The 23954-nt window shown below is 36.4% G+C and overlaps 2 protein-coding genes across 9 annotated transcripts in view; one reads left to right on the top strand and one right to left on the bottom strand.

Moving 5' to 3' along the window:
- Positions 1–22777, top strand: part of LOC127873032 (uncharacterized) — a 47226-nt gene extending 24449 nt beyond the window's left edge. For 3 of the 8 annotated variants that reach the window (XM_052416587.1, XM_052416588.1, XM_052416586.1), the window contains 8 exons: positions 11497–11602; positions 12128–12253; positions 14049–14174; positions 15369–15494; positions 16450–16575; positions 17533–17658; positions 19339–19434; positions 20037–22777. In XM_052416587.1, the coding sequence (XP_052272547.1) occupies positions 11497–11602; positions 12128–12253; positions 14049–14174; positions 15369–15494; positions 16450–16575; positions 17533–17658; positions 19339–19434; positions 20037–20206 (1002 nt within the window). In that variant the 3' untranslated portion in view covers positions 20207–22777. The remainder of the gene's footprint in view (positions 1–11496; positions 11603–12127; positions 12254–14048; positions 14175–15368; positions 15495–16449; positions 16576–17532; positions 17659–19338; positions 19435–20036) is intronic. The other 5 variants (XM_052416591.1, XM_052416592.1, XM_052416589.1 and 2 more) reach the window with 5 other exon arrangements.
- LOC127871404 (acetylcholine receptor subunit delta-like) overlaps positions 1–23954 on the bottom strand; it is a 313711-nt gene that overhangs the window by 182682 nt on the left and 107075 nt on the right. The window lies entirely within an intron of this gene.

Genomic DNA, 23954 nt, shown 5'->3' with positions numbered 1-23954 from the left:
AGGAAATGTAAGAAAATTTAGAATGTAAGAGAAAATACGGTGGTGTTATGATGTTTAAATCGATTAGAAATAGCAAAACCTAAAGACATTATCTCAAGTGTGATTTTCAAAAGATTTTATATGAATGTACACACACGGTAAAACTAGTCTATTAAAATGCAATACTTTCATTGGTTCTCATGTTTTTAATATTTATTAAACATAGGTATTTGTGAACACTTGTTGTTATATAATATTGAAATGTACACGCATACTGAACATAAAATCATTAGCATAACGGCTAAGTTGGTTTTTACTAAGATTGCAATAGTGTTTATTTTATTATTATGAATCTTATGAGGATAATTTTGAAAGTATGACACAGAGTATCTGAAGAAGATATATACATAATCACATATGTTGTTGTTGTTGTGGTTATTGTTTCAATATTTTTATGAGTATCATACATTCAATGACGAATAGCTATTAATTTGTCATACAAACACCATAATTATTATTGGATTGCGGAGATAAAACAAATCGATTCCCTAGTAACTGATATAACTGATACATTTTTTGAGCGACAATTTGAAACTAAATCTAGTATTATTTAAATTTGATTATTTTAATTGCAGACTTTTTTTATTAACCCCAATTAATGTGTACGCAACGTTTCTTTTATTTAAATCTCTGAGTACGAAGCATCAATCTATTTTTTAATTAATTGACAGTGATCTTTAATGTATGTCATAATATAAATTGAAATCAATCTTAATAAAAGCTTGAGTGGTTGGTTTGTAATAAGTTTGGTAAATGTTGCTGTAGGATATGTATGCACAATAAATACTAACGCTCTGGCATATTGTGATGGTGATATGATTATATATTGCACAATGAATATGTTATGATGTTCTTGTGATAATATTGAGGCTATAATTAGTTTTTGAATTAAGCTAGCTAATTTCAAATAAGATACAAACACATCCCAATCCTTAAATTATCAGTAAGTTATAGTATTGTTTGCCTCTAGGCGCATAATTAATTGAAGGCCTAGTTTATCTGTTAATCCTCGCCCCATGTGGTGTCCCAGTGGGTACACTGATATTAATACACGATGTATTGGTCCACAATTAAATCTCTTATAAAAACATGTCTCTCAGGTGACTGAAAAATGGCTGTGTAGATACAACAAATACTACTACAACGGAGACTAAGATAACACATGTTACAATTAATTTGTCTTCCTTGCGTTCTTCTTATACGACAAACACTTCTAAAACAAAAAAGCAAAAAGCCGCTACTGCTACTGCTTCGGCTACTCTTACTGCTACTGCTACTGCTGCCGCTGCCACTGCCACTGCCACTGCCGCTGCCACTGCCGCTGTCACTGCCGCTGCCACTGCCACTGCCGCTGACACTGCCGCTGCCAGTGCTGCTGCTGCTGCTGCTGCTACTGATAGTGCTACTGCCACTGCTACTGCCACTGCCGCTGCTGCTGCTACTGATAGTGCTACTGCTACTGCTGCTGCTGCTGCTGCTGCTGCTTCTGCTGCTGTTGCTACTGCTACTGTTACTGCTACTGATACGGCTACTGATACGGCTACTGCTACTTCTACTGCTACTTCTACTGCTACTTCTACTGCTACTGCTAGTGCTAGTGCTACTGCTACTGCTACTGCTACTGCTACTGATTATGCTACTGCTACTGCTGCTGCTGCTGCTGCTACTGCTACTGCTGCTGCTGCTGCTACTGCTACTAATGATAATAATTCTCCTTCTACTTCTCTTTCTACTATTGCTAGCGATGCTTCATAATTTATTTTTAAATGTATCATTTTGTTAAAACAGGAAAGAACTGTTATATATATTTTCTTAAAGGTGTAAAGAATCTAAACTTTTCTGCGATTAAAGTTTTATTTAACTGGATTAGTATAGGCCACATAACAGACGCTATTGTACTGATTTGTACTAAACACCATTTTGTCATAATCAACAGTTTTAACATGCCGCAGTTTCCTTGGAAGTTAACCTTTGATTGGAGTTATGTATAAAACATTAACAAGGTATTTGTTGACAGTTTGTCCTGTCACAATTATATATTAGTTGAGCCAAACGTGTGATAAAGATCCCTTTTGGGGTGGCGATAAATACTATTTATATTGTTCAACAGTGGGAGACTGAGAAAACATATGTTACAATTAATTTGTCTACTTTGCCTGCTTCTTCTTTATATATTTTTCTTGCTAATCGTTTAAGTTTAGTTTTAGTTAAGTAGGTATATCAATTTACATTTTTTGATAGATATTTATTTGGATAGTAATAGTATGTTTTATTTGACTTGACATCATTGAACCGGTTTATTCATTGATAAGATCGGGATCTCCACAGGTGTTTAATCTCGATTGTTAGGTGGGGAGAATGATAATGTCGTCGGCTTACGAATCACATTTCACAAGTTTTAGACAAATATGCATACGTTATAAACCTAATTTAAGTATTACATAGATAATAACTTATCTTTATTTTGATGAACTACGTTTAAGGTATAAAACTATAATTATCTATGTGTTGTGTGCCGCATACATACCATCTTGCTTTTTTAAATTTGATCACAACGGTCCGAAGTCATAGACATTCATTATGCATGGTTGCTAAAGCACAGTGTATACTAACTAACCTATGTTTATTGTTGTTTGCTAGGGTTATTATTTTATTTTTTTATTTGGGGGGGGGGGGGGGGGGCTTTTATAGAAGATTTCAACTAGTCCTTCAATTAACGAAAAAAAAAATATTGGTATAGGAAATATAAAAGAGTAATAGACAGCTTCATTCATGCTGTTCTATTATGGTGTTTTAACGCATATATTTATGTATGGTTGATGAAGCACATTGTATGCTACCGATGTTTATTGTTGTTTGATGATGATGTTAAGTTGGTGTTGCTGTTGTTGTTAATGATGATGAGGAGGAGGAGGAGGAAGAAGAAGAAGAAGAAGATGATGATGGTGGTGGTGGTGGTAGTAGTGACGACGACGACGATGATGATGATTTTGATTATGATAATGAGATTTGAATTAAATTAATGCGCAAAGATTTTTCTTTTTAGCGGCCAAGTGCAGATATCTGCGCTCGGCCGCTGTAAGGGTTATGTAATATTTGCAATCTACATAGGAGTCAATAGCAGATACCAAGCACCATATGCTTATGAGAAACAAAAGCAAAATATTGTATTGGCAATCGCTGAAATCTCGAATATGACTTAATCATTTTATTAAATGAAAACCGGTAACTATTTTAAAGGGATCTTTTCACGCTTTGGTAAATTGACAAAATTGAAAAAAGTTGTTTCAGATTCGCAAATTTTCGTTATAGTTATGATATTTGTGAGGAAACAGTAATACTGAACATTTACCATGGTCTAATATAGCCATTATATGCATCTTTTGACGATTTTTAAAACCTAAAAATTATAAAGCGTTGCAACGCGAAACGATTGAATAATTTGGAGAGTTCTGTTTTTGTCGTTAAATTTTGTGAAACTACGAAGATTGCTTATATAACGTATAAAATACGTCATATATGTACACGGCGGAATAGCTCAGCAGGCTAAAGCGTTTTTACTTCAGGACTCTGGCAGGACTGCAGGGGTCACTGGTTCGAAACCTGGTCCGGGCAATGTTCTTTTCCTTTTTTAAATTTTATTCTTGATTTTTTACTGGAGCTTTTACGATCCAATGTTTACATTTATCGATATAAAGCATTTAATGAATAAGTTAAAAAATGCCAAAATCTGTGAAAAGGCCCCTTTAAACGGTTATTATATTGCAACAACTTAGCGTTGTTTATCCAAAAGACCATTGTTATAATAACAGGGACGTCAATAGGCCAAACTATTCAGGAAATATGATTTGAGTCGTCAAGGATAGATTTTGAGATCAATGTACGTCCGATGAGATTTAAAGGGAGTTGGAGGCGTAGGGACAGATTCGTTCGAGTACGCGATCATTTGAGAACAAATAATGTTGAAGCTTTATCGGAATTCCGGAAATTTGCGATCGGTACCGATTTTTCCTGGTTCTTTTTTATTGATTCTGATAAGTTAGCGGCCGGCACGGACATGAATATTAACTGACGAAAACTTCTTCGCTACTTTCCGAAAATCTTCGACATGTTGCAAATATCCGTAATATTCCGCATTGTACTCACCAGAAATTGCAACTAGAAAGACTACAATAAATCAATTAGCTACGGCTCGGGCGTGGATTTACCTTTTATCCCTGTAAGGGACCTAATGCCCCAGACTACCGGCTATTTTTTCCGGAATTCGAACTTGATACACTTGATATCCCTGAATTAAATATTTATATCCGCAATTTTGATATCTAGAGTGCTGACTGTTAGTATTGTATTTGACTGGAATGACTGTCGATTATGTGTTTTTAAGATTAAAACAAGCTTACGAAGAACTTTGTGTTTGCTTTTTTGTAAGCTTTCTTTTTTAAAATGTATTGTCCGCCACGGACGCAACAATTGACCAAATGTACCAGATTGTGGTCTCTTTAAAGTGCTATGTTTTTACTGCCGTGATATCTTTAACAAACTACACATTATTGATCGTGGACGTTTTATACTCTTCTTGAATTTGTTTCCCCAAAATATGCTCTTCTATTAGTAGATGTTTAGGTGACGATGTTCTAATTATAGATCTTACACGGCCAAGAAACACTAGATAGGTCTTTGCAAAGAGAGCTGTTGGATATCGTGAATGCGTTCAATGTGGCCTGTTTATTTCAGAAAGCTATGTGCAATGTTTTATGGGGATTTCTATTGCCAATTGCAAAATTTGATTTAATTCATTCGGACCTACAAGCGGGAAACTTCTTCATTAAAATTCAATGGGCTTTTAAGAAGTTCGTTGAAAGGCCAAATTTGACGTTAAACAGCAACGCCGAAAAAATTGCTACTCAGTCTTATTTATCACTTTTTTTGTAAGATTTACCAGTAGACGTTCTTCAGTGAAATTAAGCAAACACACAGTGCCGACAAATATGGAAGGGTATTTAGGTAAAAATTACATCTTTCTTTGTGACTGTGTCATGATTCTTGATGGTACTTTCAATTAGTATGTAGACACCTTTTCATGCTTGATGACACTTACATCTTGCCTGATGTCCAATGTCTATTTACATTCTGCTTAATGGTATCATGCATGTGTACAGATGCAACATTTTTGTTCGTTAATTGCATGCTGCATATGTGTATGTTAGTTTGTGCAGAGAGACGTGTGCAATAGGCGCAGTGCATAATGGAATCAAATATTAATGCGTTTAATAAATTAACGCGATGGTAAGATGTGAGTTTCACCCAAGCACAAAGCAACATACTATCATGCATGACACAATGATGTCAATTGACAGTCATTCCGAAATGCTACGGAGGACTACGGAAATTTACGGCGTATAACGGAAATTTTATGTTATAGGAGAAGTTGCGCACCTTTGTAAGATATTTGCTACTGAACCGAAATTAACCGCGTGTTTGTAGACTTAACTTTTTTTTGGTTAATGACTAACCATAATTTTTGTACAGTAATATACCTTCAATAACCAAAGAAAGTCTATGGATATATTTCAATATATGCTACTAATGCATGTATGCAGAGCTCCAGATAAGACGCTTAAAGTCGTAAAAAATTGAATTAAATTTAGTAAAAAAGTAGACTTAAATTCTGTGCGTACGGTTACACATTGGAAAAATAAAATAAGAATTCAAAATGTGTGATCATTCGTAAAACTTAATATCAATGCATATAATGTAAACATTTTATCAATGAGTTCCCACTCGTCTAGGCCCTCATTACAATTATGCAATCAACAGCACTTTAACGTTATTATGAATAACAGACCATCTTTACAACAGTCGAAAAGCCGAACGTTTTCCATTATCTGGTCCTTTTATCGCAAAAAGTCTGTTGTAACCCGGCAATTGTCATGAGCTCTTCTTAGACTATAAACCTAAATGCGGATGTGCCAAAAATTATATTTACCTGAAAAAAAAGAATTAATAATAGACTTTAAGGCTGGATTATTATAGAGTGTAAACCAAGATTTTGCTGAAAAAGTTATCTGGAACTTTGCATGTATGTTGAGAGGAAATCGATTACATAATTTCAAATTTACTAGAGTACTTTTATATTGCACCACATAAAATGCTATACAACTATAATATTGAAGTGCACATATAAACTTTATTATAGATGGGTAGGTATTTCGTGTCAATCTATTTCACATATGAAAGAGCTGTTGGTCATGCTGCTTTAAGTACATATAGATGCATGACACAATTTAGATTAAGCAAAATAAAACACTAGATATTTGCCAAGAGTCAAATATATACGAGCAGTAAGAGCGTAATCGTGCACAACGAGACTTACTCATGTAGAATTGAAACTCGTATTGCTTTCTTTCGAAATAATTTCATGTGTCCGATCTAATATGCAATATGCCCGGTGTTTTTTTGCGGATTAATGTTCCGTTTTAGATCCATAATTAACGAATGCCTCAATATTTTCAAAAATTAACACCGGAATAATGTTCACCGACATTTTTTCATACAGATTGGATATAAATATTATAGAGCTTAACAAAAAAATACATTAAGCCCTGTTCTCCCGGCACACGTGCTGGACACACAGATGGTTAGCGTGTGGCTATGATAATAATTAGTGAAAACATCTTTTTGAATGATAAATAATCATATTAAAACGAAAAATCAAATTTTCTATAACAAAAATCACTATCGTTTTATATATAACAAGGTATCCAACTCGAAATCATCCGAAAACGGGGTGCATCGTTTTGAGCAGCCATTACTAAATTAATTTTGCAGCGATTTTCATGACCCGGTCTTATTCAACGCAGAAATGAATTTCCTTTTAGGAAATGTATATATATATTGTTATATTTCTAAACATGCTGGGTCAAATTTTAAGAAATAAAGCTATACATACTTCGCTTGACCCACTTGTGATCGATCAGACCGTATTTATGAATGAAATCTCCAGTTGTAAAGACACAACTCCGCATTGGAGCAATGAAATCACTCTTGTGTTTAAAATGTCAGTTGGTTGAAATGTATGTAAACAAAGGTTTGAAAATGCGCTGGACAGTTAGTTTTGATGCATAATTCTACGGCAAGCACGGTAAGAATGTTTTTTTCATACGTTTTATTGAATTATGGTATCGAGGTTCGTGAACTTTGCAGGGAAAATGCCCTTTTCCCCGTGAAGATTTCAGTCATGAATACTGTCTGATCGATCACAGCTGGGTCACGCGAGTTGTGTATCGTGTTATTTCTTAAAAGTTAACCCCAAATCGCTGCAAAATTGATGAAGTAATGGCTGTTTAAAACGATGCATCCCGTTTTCGGATGATTTCGAGTTGGATACCTTGTTGAATATATATTTAACTTATTTTTTTTAAGAAAAGTTGATTTTTCGTTATAATATGATTACCTATCATTCCAAAATATGTTTTTACTAATTAGTATTATAGCCACACGCTAACCACCTGTAGCTGGACACTTAAAAAACACTTTACAAATTCAAGTACTTATGCACTTAATTGATTGTAAACAATGACGGTTGAAATCCGTGCGTGGGAATTTTTCTGGTAACCAAGAGCGACGTCAACGTTCATGACAAACCTGTTTATATGACATTTATTTATTGGTTTTTTCCAACTTGATTGAAAATTATGTTTTATGATATTTTAATACATGTAGATGAAGTAGTTGTTTTCTCAACGAGGAGTACAATAGTTGTACAGTACTAGACACGAGTACTTGTAACTTTCAGGTTTCTCTTTATACCACAGACATTATATAGTCATAAAATGATAAATATGTGTTTATAGAAATTGTAATTATAGCATGGTAAACAGACTAGAGAAATCTGAAAGTTTCACGCACAGGTCTGTGGCAATGGGGGTTTGGGCTACTTTATAAATATGAGGTCGATATGCAATGCACATCGGTAGATTACGTCTACTGTAATTATTTGGACTAGGGAAGGGCCACAATTCCAACACATCAGCCCCGTTATGTTCTGAATAAAATACATGTATAATTTCTTGAGTGCCAATTGCATCTTTCAAATATCAAAAACATTCACGGCAGTCAATTCATTGTGTAAACCTACTGGTCTGCATGGCAATAATGAACGTATTTAGTTTAATGGAGATTATATAACGAAGGGATCTAATTCAGCTTATTCAGTTTACTAGTCAAAATGATTCGGATGTTTTCGCTTTTTTTTTCCGAAAAGTAATTTATTCAACATACGGAAAATAAACGCGCGCCACCTGTTGTCATAATTTAGTAACTTGCATTCTGCTTACTGCCTGTTGCTAACTGCCGTTGTTAATGACGCTTAGTGGCAAAACCGATTATGAATGGTTTCAGGAATAATGAACACACCAACATTGGATAGTCACCAAGCATGTTGAAACAATCATCAAGTATAACCGATAGAGAACAAGCATGTTGGAACTGTCATGAAGCATGTTAGAATAAACATCACGCATAATGTAAATACTCATCATGAATGATGTAATGTTGCAGCAATCACCAAGTATAAACGAATAGACAACAAGCATGTTGGAATTGTCATAAAGCAAATTAGAATAAGAATTAGAATTAGAATGTAAATATTCACCACGAATGATGTAACTTTTACCTAAATATCCTTCCATAGACATGTGTTGTTACTAAAATAGAAAATAGAGATTTCTGCATTGGGAGTGACCTAATCATACTGTGCTTTAGCAGTATTACGGAATACCGTTAGTGCCATCGTGGTTACACATTAAAATCCAGAGGGCGAGAACGCGAGAACGCGATAGTACGATGGCGACAACGTGACAATACGATGATGACAGGGTGACAATACGATGGCGACAATGCGATAGTACGATGGCGACAATGCGAGAACGCGATAATACGATGACGACAATCAGACAGTGCGATGACCACAGTGCGACAATACGATGGCGACAGTGAGATAGTGCGATGGCGACAATACTACAGTTCGATAGTGCGATAATACGATGACGACAGTGCGAAAATACGATGACGACAGTGCGACAATACGATGGCGATAGCCGACAGTGCGATAGTACGATGGTGCCAATGCGATTACGCGATAGTATGATGGCGGCAATTCGAAAATGCGATGGCGACAGTGCGACAATACGATGGCGACAATGCGATAGAACGATGGCGACATTGCGATGATACCACGGCGACAGTACGATATGACTATCGCATTGTCGCCCCCGTACTATCGCACTGCCGCCATTGTATTGTCGCACTGTCGCATTGTCGTCATCGTACTAGCGCGTTTTCGCAATCGTACGAACGCATTGTCGCCATCGTATTGTCGCACTGTCGTCATCGTACTTTCGCGTTCTCGCATTCTCGCCCTCTGGATTTTAATGAGTAACCACGGTGGCCCTAACGGTATTTTGTACAGTAAAGTGCGTAAAATCTGGTTTGGAATAACAATTTATATGCCGAAAACAGATGTTGAAAACCCGACTTTGTTTTATAAGTAGTAGTCTAAATATACAATGAGTTTTCCGAGCATTAAATAAACATATTAAAATTCATGTTCGTATCGGTTGAAGTTCTTGTTAATAGTAGAAGCAAAGAACACAATAAAACGCTGATTGGGCTTACTAATTTGAGGCAAGAACAAACACATCGCGCTATTATATATAACATATAACGCGCATCCGCAAAGTTCGAGCGCCCGTCTCGGTGCCGTCGTTTCCGGTGAAAGTTTCGCACAGGAGCTACCGAGTTTGGATATGAGACCACGAATCATGGCTTGACTTTATATATCAGTCAGCGTAGAACCTGACCAGACTGCGCGGTTTGACAAGCTAGGATGGACCAACTTTTGCCGCATATGACATAAGACCCATTTTCGCATGACGCGGGTCATCTGACCTTTATAATGTGTATATAGCTTTGAATGGAATTTGCACATAGTTTTTGGCATGGACTTATTGTTATGTTAATGTGTTGCACGCTTTCAAAAGCAGAGGGCATATTTAAGATCAATTATACTACGGAGTTCATTTTCTGTTGCACAATGAAATGCAATAAAGATTGTTACTCAGCGGTGTGTACAGTATGACAGCGTTGTCTGTCTGCGATGCATTTATACTGGTTCTAAGCTGGCATACTCACCAATTGGACTCAACCATCTGCTCGAACAAGAAATGATAAGTTCTACTAGCATAAACCTTTAATTGTAACTCATTTTAAAAATATTCATGTTATTTATATTATTCAATTTATTATTCAAAATTATAATTATTATTTCCTTTATTGTTGTTTTTCGCATTAAGAAACTTATTCGGCTTACGAAACTGAAAAATCCCATTGGAAAAAAATCCCATGGGAGAAAAAATCCCATGGGATTTAAAATCCCATGGGATTTAAAATCCCATGGGATTTAAAAATTTCCATGGGATTTTTTTTTAAATTAAAACACGACTAAACGCATTAAAATATCGTAGTTGTTCATCATTTCATAAAATATGATGTTTCTGAAAGTTTCATGAATAAATCTCTCAAAATAAGAAAAAAATCCCATGGGATTTTTTTCTCCCATTTTAAAATGGGATTTTTTTATTACTATATATTTTTATATATAATTGGCATGAAACCAATATACAGTCCTTAAATAACGTTAAAATACTTGCAAACGCAAATAAAACACGTTTTTTTAAATGTTCAAAATCCCATGGGATTTTTCTCCCATTTGCAAATTATGGGAGAAAAAAAATCCCATGGGAAAAAAAATCCCATGGGAAAATCGAAAATCCCATGGGAAAATGCAAAAATCCCATGGGAACCCCAACTTTGCTTATAAATTTCACAGTGAAGAAAACGCGTTTTTTGAGTGAAAATAACCAATTATTAATCAACGATAAGACTTTTATCGCATACTATGTCTCAAAGTAGCAAATCTTTAAGAAAAAGGGTACTTAAGTTTGCGAAATTTCGGTTTCGCAAAGTTTTTCCGGTGGCCGTTTTGAGTAAATAGCATTCTACTGCGTGTGTGTGTTGCTGGTACCTGACAGCGTTTCAAAATTTCCAGATATCAATCCTTTCAGTTAAAGATTTCAGTGAATACCTCTATCCGTATGTAATGTGCTTCTAATGTGTGTTTGTGTGCCTTGTACCTCACAATGTCTTTACAGTAAATGTTATATTACACCTTTTGATTGCATTACTGCATTTTTGGACCACAATAAGTGAATGCGGTGGGTATGAACCCAACTTAAGCCTTAAAACCAGTATTGGCCTCTGAGGAGGTTGTTAATTCAGTTATTACTTATTTATGATAATGTTTATGTACTGCATGCTTTAAAAAAAACTGTTTTCAGGAGCAAAACCTAATTTATGTCAGAAAAAATACATTAACAAGGGAAGTTTCTTTTTTTGCAGATAAAGAATGAACTGATTCTAAAAATGAGCCATCCAGTATTGGTGAAAACGTCTCCTTCAAGCATTCCTGGTTCCAAAATCAGCATCAAAGGCCAAAGCGTCAGAGGTGAGTCTGATTATTATAATAAATGAGATCATAGGCCATGATAATTTGGCCTGATGAGCTGGCTTTTCAGACCTTTAAGACATTTCTGGTCATTACTTCCTCCATGTCATTAATTCATATTTGTTTGTTTTTTACAATAGACTATGGATACCTCTGTCTGTATGCGTTCAGTTGAGTACATAGCATTCTACTGTTTGTGTGTGTGCCTGGTACCTCACAGCCTTTCAAAATTTCCACATGTCAATTCTTATACATTGCATATACATTACAGCAGTGTGTTTGTTAACCAGGGTCTCTTGCTGCTGTAGGTTTGAGTCCCACTGAATACAGAAAATTATGTAAAAATCTAGGGGTGTCTGCTTACTTAAGATGGTAGTAATATAGCACTACCTGCATTCCCAGAAACAGAGGTAACGTAAATAGAGTGTTGGTTAATCAATGAAATGCAGTGCAAGAGGTAAAAAAAATGAAAGGAAACTACAAATACTTTGTCACTGTTGACAGTGAGTGCTTTATTTCATACAGATAATGATGATGATGACGAAGAAGCTGGCATTGAACCTTCCAGTTCTAACTGCAGAAATGGACTCAGCTACAAGCACATCTTGTTTCAAAAACAGACAAGAAAGGGCAAGCTTAAGGATAAGGCTGGTATGATAATAAATGACCAGCTCTCTTTTGGTTGTTGTGGATATTTATTTGTGATCCCTTAACAATGTACTTAAATAATTACATTTTGGTGATTACCTTTTTCTGTCTGTACTATGTTTCTAGTGTGTGTGTGTCTCGTACCTCACAATGTCTTTACAGTTAATGCTACATTGAACCTTTGGAATGCATCAATGTACTTTTTTACCACAACTAAATGCTGTGGGTTTGAACCCTTCTGAGTGTGTTCAAGCAGTTGTTGGCCTCTGAAGAGACTGTAAGTAAGGATATGACCTATGAATTATCATTTTGTGAATTGCTTGATAAAAAAAAGAAAACTGTTTCGATGAGTAAAACCCAATTAATGAAAGATAAAATATTTTATTCATAACAACCACCAAAAGCTAAAGCGTCAAAGGTGGGTCTTGTTATTATAATACATGTGCTCATAGACCTTGATAATATGGCCTTATGAGCTGACTTGGCAGACCATCAAGACATTTTTGGTCATTAATAACCTGTCGTTGTTTCATTTTTATGCCCCCCTACGAAGAAGAGGTGGGTATATTGCTTTGCACATGTCGGTCGGCCTGTCGATCGGTCCGTCCACCAGGTGGTTTCCGGATGATAACTCAAAAACGCTTTGGGCTAGGATCATGAAACTTCATAGGTACCTTGATCATGACTTGCAGATGACCCCTATTGATTTTAAGGTCACTAGGTCAAAGGTCAAGGTCACGGTGACCCGAAATAGTAAAATGGTTTCCGGATGATAAGTCAAGAACGCATACGCCTAGGATCATAAAACTTCATGGGTAGATTGATCATGACTCGCAGATGACCCCTATTGATTTTGAGGTCACTAGGTCAAAGGTCAAGGTCACGGTGACCCGAAATAGTAAAATGGTTTCCGGATGATAACTCAAGAACGCATACGCCTAGGATCATGAAACTTATTTGGTAGATTGATCATGACTTGCAGATGACCCCTATTGATTTTGAGGTCACTAGGTCAAGGTCACGGTGACCCGAAATAGTACAATGGTTTTTGGATGATAACTCAAGAACGCATATGCCTAGGATCATGAAACTTCATAGGTAGATTGATCATGACTCGCAGATGACCCCTATTGATTTTGAGGTCACAAGGTTGAAGGTCAAGGTCACGGTGACCCGAAATAGTAAAATGATTTTCGGATGATAACTCAAGAACGCTTTTGCCTAGGATCATGACACTTCATAGGTACATTGATCGTGACTCGCAGATGACCACTATTGATTTTCAGGTCACTAGGTCAAAGGTCAAGGTCACAGTGACAAAAATCGTATTCACACAATGGCTGCCACTACAACGGACAGCCCGTATGGGGGGCATGCATGTTTTACAAACAGCCCTTGTTTTCCTTTACAATAGACTATTGATACCTCTGTTTGTATGTGTTCAGTGGAGTAAATAGCATTTTACTGTGTGTGTGTACCTTGTACCTCACAGTGTTTTAACATTTCCAATTATCAATCCTTATACCTTGCATATACCTGAGAGCATTACGTTTCTTAACCAGGGTGTCTGGCTGCTGTGGGTTCAATTCCCACTGAATACAAGAAATCATGTAAAAATGTAGGGTATATGCTTACTGAGATGGTAGTGATACAGCACTTCTGGTATTCCCAGAAACAGCGGTAATGTCAATAGCTTGTCTGTATATCAGTGGAATGCAATGCAAGAGGTAAAGACAAGATAAAGTGCCAAAATTGAATGCTTGTCAAACGTGACGGGAGAATGCTTTATTTAATACAGGTAATGAAGGTTATGGTGACGAAGAAGCTTGCTCTGAACCTTTAAGTTCTAACGCACTGTTAGAAAAAAGGACACATCTTCACGCACATCTGGTTACAAGTACAGAGAAGAAAGGGCATGTAAGGGGTAAGGCTTTTATTGTATTAAATGATCAGCTCTCATTGGATTGTTGTGGAGATTTGTTTGTCACCACTACCGACTTACATAAAGTGTACATTTTGGTTAATACCTCTTTATGTATGTTCTGTGTTTCTAGTGCATGTGTGTGTGTGCCTTGTACCTCACAATGTCTGTTCAGTAAATTGTATATTACATCTTTGAACTGCACTTTGACAGCAATAACGAAATGCTGTGGGTTTGAACCCTTCTGAGTGTGTTTAACCAGTTGTTGGCCTCTGAAGAGATGGTTAGTTAGGATATATATTATGAATGATAATTTTGTGAACTGCTTGATTAAAAAAATGAAAACTGTTTCGATGTGCAAAACCCAATTAATGAAAGATAAAATGCATTATTCATAACAACCACCAAAGGCGTGTCGGAGATGGGTCTGATTATTATTATACGTGTGCTCATAAACCTTGATAATTTGGCCTTATGAGCTGACTTGGTCTTCAAGACATTTTTAACTCTGCTGTTTTCGAAGAAAACCCGAGGTATTGTCATAGCCAGCTCGTCCGCATCGAGTTAAAACCTTAACATTTGCTCTAAAATCAAAGTGCTCAACCTTCAACTTTGAAATTTCATATGTAACTCCACATGAATGAGTTCTACACGCCACACCCATTTTGGGTCACTAGATCAAAGGTCAAGGTCACTGTGACGTCAAAACAAAAATTAAAACCGAGCCGAGCATTGGCACCCGCTATGTGATGCTCTTGTTGGTCATAATAACCACCATGTTGTTGTTTCATATTTTTATTTCCTTTACAAAGGACTATGGATACCTATGTCTGTATGTGTTCAGTTGAGTAAATAGCATTATACTGTGTGTGTGTGCCTTGTACCTCACAGCGTTTTAACATTTTCAGATATCAATTCTTATTCCTAGCATATACCTTAGAGCATTGTGTTCGTTAATCAAGGTGTCTGACTGCTGTGGGTTTGATTCCCACTGAATACAGTAAATCATGTAAAAATGTAGAACATATGTTTACTTAAGATGGTAGTGATATATCACTTCTGGTATTCCCAGAAACAGCGGTAATTCAATAGCGTGTCTGTATATCAGTGGAATGCAATGCATGAGGTAAAGACAACATAAAATGTCAAAATTAAATGCTTGTTACAAGTGACGGGAGAATGCTTTATTTAATACAGGTAATGAAGGTGGTGGTGACGAAGAAGCTTGCTCTGAACCTGTAAGTTCCAACGCACTGTTAGAAAAGGACACATCTTCACGCACATCTGGTGTCAAGTACAGAGAAGAAAGGGCGAGCGTAAGGGGTAAGGCTGGTTTTGTATTAAATGATCAGCTCTCATTGAATTGTTGTGGAGATTTGTTTGTCACCACTACCAACTTACTTAAAGTTGACATTTTGGTGGATAACTATATGTATGTACTGGGTTTCTAGTGTGTTTGTTTGTTTATGCCTTGTACCTCACAATGTATGTTCAGTAAATTGTATATTACACCTTTCGACTGCACGTTTTGACAACAATAACTAAATGCTGTGGGTTTGAACCCTTCTGAGTGTGTTCAACCAGTTGTTGGCTTCTGAAGAGATGGTACATGTAACTTCGGGAGTGACCTATGAATGATAATTTTGTGAACTCCTTGATTAAAAAAAAGAAAACTTTTTCGATGAGCAAAACCCAATAAATGAAAGATAATATACATTATTCATAACAACCACCAAAGGCTAAAGCGTCTGAGGTGGGTCTGATTATTATAATACGTGTGCTCATGGACCTTGATAATTTGGCCTTAACGCTGGGTTTTGCAGACCTTCAAGACATTTTTGGTCATTAGTTCCTCCATATCGTTGATTCATATTTTTTTATCTTTACAATAGACTATGGATACCTCTGTCTGTATGTGTTCAGTTGAGTAAATAGCATTCTACTGTGTGTGTGTGTGCCTTGTACCTCACAGCGTTTTAACATTTCCAGATATCAATCCTTATACCTTGCATATACCTTAAAGCATTGTGTTTGTTAACCAAGGTGTCTGGCTGCTGTGGGTTCGATTCCCACTGAAAAGAGTAAATCATGTAAAAATGTAGGGTATATGCTTACTGAGATGGTAGTGATACAGCACTTCTGATATTCCCAGAAACAGTGGTTATGTCAAGAGCTTGTCTGTATATCAATGAAATGTAATGCAAGAGCTAAAAACAATATAAAATACCAAAATTAAATGGGTGTCACAAGTGACGGGAGAATGCTTTATTTAATACAGGTAATGAAGGTGGTGGTGACGAAGAAGCTTGCTCTGAACCTTTAAGTTCCAATGCACTGTTAGAAAAGGACACATCTTCACGCACATCTGGTTACAAGTACAGAGAAGAAAGGGCGAGCGTAAGGGGTAAGGCTGGTATTGTATTAAATGATAAGCTCTCATTGGATTGTTGTGGAGATTTGTTTGTCACCACTACCAACTTACTTTAAGTGTACATTTTGGTGGATACCTCTATATGTGTGTACTGGGTTTCTAGTGTGTTTTTTTGTTTATGCCTTGTACCTCACAATGTCTGTTCAGTAAATTCTATATTACACCTTTCGATAGCACGTTTTGACAACAATAACTTAATGCTGTGGGTTTGAACCCTTCTGAGTGTGTTCAACCAGTTGTTGGCTTCTGAAGAGATGGTACATGTAAGTTAGGGAGTGACCTATGAATGACAATGTTGTGAACTGCTTGATTAAAAAAAAAAAAACTGTTTCGATGAGCAAAAAGTAATAAATGAAAGATAATATACATTATTCATAACAACCACCAAAGGCTAAAGCGTCTGAGGTGGGTCTGATTATTATAATACGTGTGCTCATGGACCTTGATAATTTGGCCTTAAGCGCTAGGTTTGCAGAACTTCAAAACATTTTTGGTCATTAGTACCTCCATATCGTTGATTCATATTTTTTTATCTTTACAATAGGCTATGGATACCTCTGTCTGTATGTGTTCAGTTGAGTAAATAGCATTCTACTGTGTTTGTGTGTGCCTTGTACCTCACAGCGTTTTAACATTTCCAGATATCAATCCTTATACCTTGCATATACCTTAAAGCATTGTGTTTGTTAACCAAGGTGTCTGGCTGCTGTGGGTTCGATTCCCACTGAAAAGAGTAAATCATGTAAAAATGTAGGGTATATGCTTACTGAGATGGTAGTGATACAGCACTTCTGATATTTCCAGAAACAGTGGTTATGTCAATAGCTTGTCTTTATATCAATGTATTGCAATGCAAGAGGTAAAGACAACATAAAATGCCAAAATTAAATGGGTGTCACAAGTGACGGGAGAATGCTTTATTTAATACAGGTAATGAAGGTGGTGGTGACGAAGAAGCTTGCTCTGAACCTTTAAGTTCCAATGCACTGTTAGAAAAGGACAAATCTTCACGCACATCTGGTTACAAGTACAGAGAAGAAAGGGCGAGCGTAAGGGGTAAGGCTGGTATTGTATTAAATGATCAGCTCTCATTGGATTGTTGTGGAGATTTGTCACCACTTACAACTTACATAAAGAGTGCATTTGGGTGGATACCTCTGTATTTATGTACTGTGTTTCTAGTGTGTGTGTGTGTGCCTCGTACCTCACAATGTCTGTTCAGTAAATTGTATATTACACTTTTCGACTGCACGTTTTGACAACAATAACTAAAAAAGAGGCCCATGAGGGCCTGAATCGCTCTACTGCTTTAAACACTGTCACTGTGACCTTGACCTTTGACCTAGCAACCTGAAAATCAATAGGGGTCATCAGCAAGTCATAATCAATGTACCTATGAAGTTTCATGATCCTAGGCCTAAGCATTCTTGAGTTAACATCTGGAAACCATTTTACTATTTCGAGTCACTGTGACCTTGACCTTTGACCCAGTGACCTGAAAATCAATAGGGTTCGAGTCCTCATTAATATAAAGACACTGAGCAAGTTTGAAAAGAATGGGATGAAAACTGTGGACGTTATCGGATAAACAAAATTTTACTATTTCAAGTCACTGTGACCTTGACCTTTGACCCAGTGACTTGAAAATCAATAGGGTTTGAGTCCTTATTAACATAAAGACACTGAGCAAGTTTAAAAAGAATCGGATGCAAACTGTGGACTTTATCGGATGAACAAGTTTTTACTGTTTCGAGTCACTGTTACCTTGACCTTTGACCCAGTGACCTGAAAATCAATAGGGTTCGAGTCCTTATTAATATAAAGACACTGAGTAAGTTTCAAAAGAATCCGATAAAAACTGTGGACCTTTTTGGATAAACAAGTTTTTACTATTTCGAGTCACTGTGACCTTGACCTTTTACCCAGTGACCTGAAAATCAATAAGGTTTGAGTCCTCATTAATATAAAGACACTGAGTAAGTTTGAAAATAATCGCATGAAAACTGGACTTTATCGGATAAACAAGACAACGTCTAACACACACAGACACCATGCCATCCCATAAGCTCTTCTGCCTTTGGCAGTAGAGCTAAAAAATCAAAATGCTTCTACCTACAACTTTGAAACTTCATATGTAGCTGCACATTGATGAGTTCCACACTCCACGCCCATTTTTTGGTCACTAGATCAAATGTCAAGATCACTGTGACCTCAATTTTTTTTTAACTGCACCCGAAGCCGAGCATTGGCGTCCGGTATGCGGTGCTCTTGTCTCAAGACCTTTAGTTAGACCCAAAGGTGAAGGTAAGGGTTGGCGATCTTAATTTCCTATGATATAACTTGGTCATTGTTTCAACATAATGGCCAATTTGGGAAGCATCCATTAGCACTACTGATATCCTTGTTGTCCCCTACAAGTGAAACCGGAGGGGACTTATGGTTTACGCTCCGTGTGTCAGTCTGTCTGTCCGTCACACTTTACTGGATCCTGCGATAACTTTAAAAGTTCTTCATATTTTTTCATGAAACTTGAAACATGGATAGAATGCAATATGGAGAGTATGCACGTCATTTTATTTGGTTCCTAGGTCAAGAATTCTGGTTGCTATGGCAACAAATTTATAAAAAAAAATCACTGACAATGGTGGAGTTTCACCGGTAGGGGACAATATTGCTTGGCAATCTCTTGTTATAAGATAGTGTAGGAAGATTATTTTTTAAATGAACCTCTTTCAGACCCTGAATCTTCTGACACAGACCATGATGTGCCAGTAAGACAACCACATGCAAAACCTGGGCCGTCCACAACTGTAACCATGTCGGGTCATCCCAGTAAGTAGGCTTTGTTTCAACAACAAAACGGTATTCCTGAAAGTCACAGTATAATGTTTTTGTTTAAAAATTCGTAATGAATGTACAATTAACACAGTAATTGAAATAAGCTCACTCTACTTTGACACAATTTAACTTTGCCAAGAAGCTTCATAGGTGTTCCTAGCTTATCTTTAAATCGTTACTTCAATCTTGCTCATAACTCAAAATCTGTAAGACATATCAAAATGAAACTTAATAAATGGATACATCTTAATGTGTGGACATTTATTACTAAGTAACTATTACTCAAAGTATCCGGTTATATTAAGCATAATTATTTTTTAGATGTCTTCAAGAGAATTGAGAAAATGTTCAAGTGATATCACTTCAGATCTTTTGTTTCAATAGAAAGTCACATTCTGAATAGTATATTGTGCAACTTTTCATTTGATTAATTACAAGCAGCATTTCAAATAAAAAGATCACCTTTAAATCATGGTTCATCTTCTGGAACAGTTTTGAGATGAACTTTTTTATAACTTATTATATTTCTGAGATGCTTGTTGGTGGTCATCATGGAACAGAAGAGGCAATTGAATATGATTTTATTACTTTTTCAGAGAGGCTTCAGCAACTCGGTGAAGACCAGAGTCATCTTTTGAAGACGCTGTTCAAAACGAATATTGCGTTGAGGAAGGAGCTTAAGCGTGAAGACTGTGAAAGAGTAATGCAAAAATATGAAATTCTACACGGATTGTCATGGAAAAAAATTAAAAAACACGATTCATAACTGGATTACTGCTGAAAAGTGTAAACAAAAATGATTGTATAGCTTTTTAGCCCACCTGCGCACAATGTTCTCATGGTGAGCTTTTGTGATCGCTTTTTGCCCGTTGTCCATCTTGCGGCATCAACATTTGCCTTGTTAATATTCTAGAGGTCACATTAATTGTCCGATCTTCATGAAATTTTATTTGACGATTTGTCCCAATGATATCTTGGAAAAGATTACAAATGGTTTCGGTTGGTTAAAAAACAATAATTTACACGCCATATACTCCATACTTAAATCAATATTGTTATATGCAAAGCAGCAATGCTTAAAAGAAATAATACAAAATTGGGAGGGGGCATTACTCGTATGAAAACAAGATGGTGGTATTTGTTATAAACACGTGTAAAACAGTTGGATTTTTCTGGCCAAAGACAACTATTCATACGACCAACTTCTTAATTTTTGCATAGCTCGTCATATTGATTTCCATTCAGATTTACTTCAGAAAAAATCTATTTCATATCTCTGATGCCAGAGCTTTACATATGTTTATAAGAAGAGTAAATCTGAGATCCGTTTTCATTTATGATATTTGAAATGGCATGTTTAGACGAAGATTCTCTACAATTTTCTACATAAATATATATATATATTTTTTGTAAAAATGGTTTCGGTTGGTTGAAAAACAGTAATTTACACGCCATATACTCCATACTTAAATCAATATTGTTATATGCAAAGCAGCAATTCTTAAAAGAAATAATACAAAATTGGGAGGGGGCATTACTCGTATGAAAACAAGATGGTGGTATTTGTTATAAACACGTGTAAAACAGTTGGATTTTTTCTGGCTGAAGATAACTATTCATACGACCAAATTCTTAATTTTTGCAAAGCTCGTCAAATTGATTTCCATTGTAGAATTTACTTTAGTTCGGAGTTGCGAACCGAATTGACCATGTTTTTGTTAGCAAGTTACACTGTACAACAAGGTCTATTTTTTCTCCACTCTCAATAAACATGTTTTACTTACTCTGCAATAGTTTATGAGTTACTAAATTCCTTTGAAACATTGGACCATTTTCTTTATTAACAGATCATACTTGCACAATTGTTGTTATGTTTTCTTTATGGTTAAGGCATTGTGACATGTATATTAATTTGATTTTTATGCCCCCCGATAGAGGGCATATAGTGATCGGACCGTCCGTCTGTCTGTCTGTCTTTCCGTCACACTTTGCGTTTAGGTTTCGCATTTAGGTTTAAAAAAATGCTCATAACTTCTATGTCCCTTCAGATAGCAACTTGATATTTGGCATGCATGTGTATCTCGTGGAGCTGCACATTTTGAGTGGTAAAAGGTCAAGGTCATCCTTCAATGTCAATGGTCAAATATATCACTTCAAAGCGGCGCAGAAGGGGCATTGTGTTTACTACAAACACATCTCTTGTTTTCAGATGATATTGTCTGAACTTGACATTAGTTCTATGTGTGATGATTAAAGCATTGTGTCATGTATGAAGATATTTTGCTTAAATGTTTTCATGTTGTGGTATTCACTCTTCTATATACTTTGTGTCAGAAGAAATTAAGTCTTTGATTTTTATAATATACAATTGTAATTAGATTTTTTCCTGATGATATTCTGAACTTGACATTTGTTCTAGGTGGGAGGGTTAAGGCATTGTTTCATGTATGAATATATTTTGCTTAAACGTTTTCATGTTGTGGTATTGACTCTTCTATATAATTTGTGTCTGAAGAAAGTAAGTGCTTGATTTTCATAATATACATCTATAATTTGATTTTTTATACGCCCGTTTTTCAAAACGGGACGTATTATAGTTTCACCCTTGGCGGGCGGGTGGACGCCGCCGGTGGGTGGACGGGCGGTTTCCACAGCAGTTTCTGCTCTCTATTTCAAATAGTTTTCATCTGATCTTCACCAAACTTGGTCAGAAGTTGTATCTAGACAATATCTAGGTTAAGTTTGAATATGGGTCATGTCGAGTCAAAAACTAGGTCGCGGGGTCACTTAGTGCATTTCAGGATTAAGTATGGTTTCCGCTCTCTAACTGAAGAAGTTTTCATCCGATCTTCACCAAATTTGGTCAGAAAGTGTATCTAGACAATATTTAGGTCAAGTTCGAATATGGTTTATGCTGGGTCAAATACTAGGTCACGGGATAACCAAGTGCATTTCAAGGATTTAGCATGGTGTCCGCTCTCTTAATTGAAGTAGTTTTTTTTGTGTACATGATATTTAGGTAAAGTTCAAATATGGGTCATGCCGGGTCAAAAACTAGGTCATGAGGTCACTTAGTGCATTTCAAGCATTTAGCATGGTGTCTGCTCTCTAATTGAAGTAGTTTTGATCCGATCTTCACCAAATTTGGTCAGAAGTTGTGTCTAGATGATGTCCAAAACCTTCAAAAGGGCGTATCCTATGACAGTTTGGCACTCTTGTTTCCAGATGATATTGTCTGAACTTGACATTGTTCGAAGTGTAAATACATTTTGAAACTACTTTTTGTCATAAAAATGTTTGGGAGTATTTTTTGGAGGAATAAACTGTTTTAAATCGACGTTTCTTGTGGATTATATTTATAGATATTAATATATTTAAACTAATATTCATGAGTTAGTCCGTACACACATTAGAATACGCATTAAAAAGCACAAAATACTGTCGAATGAAATTGAAAAAGGCCTAAATAAACAAAAAGATGGTTTAGCGTAACGCAACTGACCCACGAAAAATTGCTGTGAACCAATTTTCGGGGGCCTTCCTGGATTAAATTTTGAGGCTATACACTTAAAGGCAAACTAACAAAAAAAATTGGACCGATCGACACACCTCCAAAAGTCTTCTTTGTGATACACCAAATTTGTTAATTGAATTAGGCATAATTTGATTAAGGTATACATCTGTGTGATGAAGAATACGTAATAAAAACATTGTTTGATGGTACCTCTAAATGATAACCTGATACATGTGTGCTCTGTGTGGGACATCCCGAGGTATTCACCTCACAATGTATGTAGAATACTCGTATCTTAAAATGCAAAATATTGAAAAATACAATTGATGCATGGGTTTAAGTTACCAAAACTGTTGCCTGTCTATATTTATCATTCAAATATTTCATCAAATAGGGGTAGACCTCGGTGTGTTGGTACGGAACAAAGGACCTCTCCATGTGATATAAACCGGTATGCGTGTGTGTGTGTGTGTGTGTGTGTGTGTGTGTGTGTGTGTGTGTGTGTGTGTGTGTGTGTGTGTGTGTGTGTGTGTGTGTGTGTGTGTGTGTGTGTGTGTGTGTGTGTGTGTGTGTGTGTGTGTGTGTGTGTGTGTGTGTGTGTGTGTGTGTGTGTGTGTGTGTGTGTGTGTGTGTGTGTGTGTGTGTGTGTGTGTGTGTGTGTGTGTGTGTGTGTGTGTGTGTGTGTGTGTGTGTGTGTGTGTGTGTGTGTGTGTGTGTGTGTGTGTGTGTGTGTGTGTGTGTGTGTTTGTATAGCTATCAACGTGGGGACTCAAACTTGACTGCATACCTACGTCGTGAGGACTGGCGAACAGTGCGAGGACTTGCACTATAGTCCTCCGAAAGTTTTCATTTATTTCCGTTAGTTTTGTTGTCCTACATCTTTTAAACATAAAACTACATAGTCCTTAAGTTATCGGCTATCCATGGTACTCATACACATACTACGCACAGTTTACTACTGTCACGTGACCTTGAAAAGTATAAAATCGACTGGTATCCG

The sequence above is a fragment of the Dreissena polymorpha genome, chromosome 3, assembly GCF_020536995.1.
Source record: "Dreissena polymorpha isolate Duluth1 chromosome 3, UMN_Dpol_1.0, whole genome shotgun sequence".
In the NCBI taxonomy this organism is placed as follows: Eukaryota; Metazoa; Mollusca; class Bivalvia; order Myida; family Dreissenidae; genus Dreissena; species Dreissena polymorpha.
The sequence above is the reverse complement of the archived record's forward strand: the minus strand, read 5'-3'. Positions and strand labels throughout refer to the sequence as shown.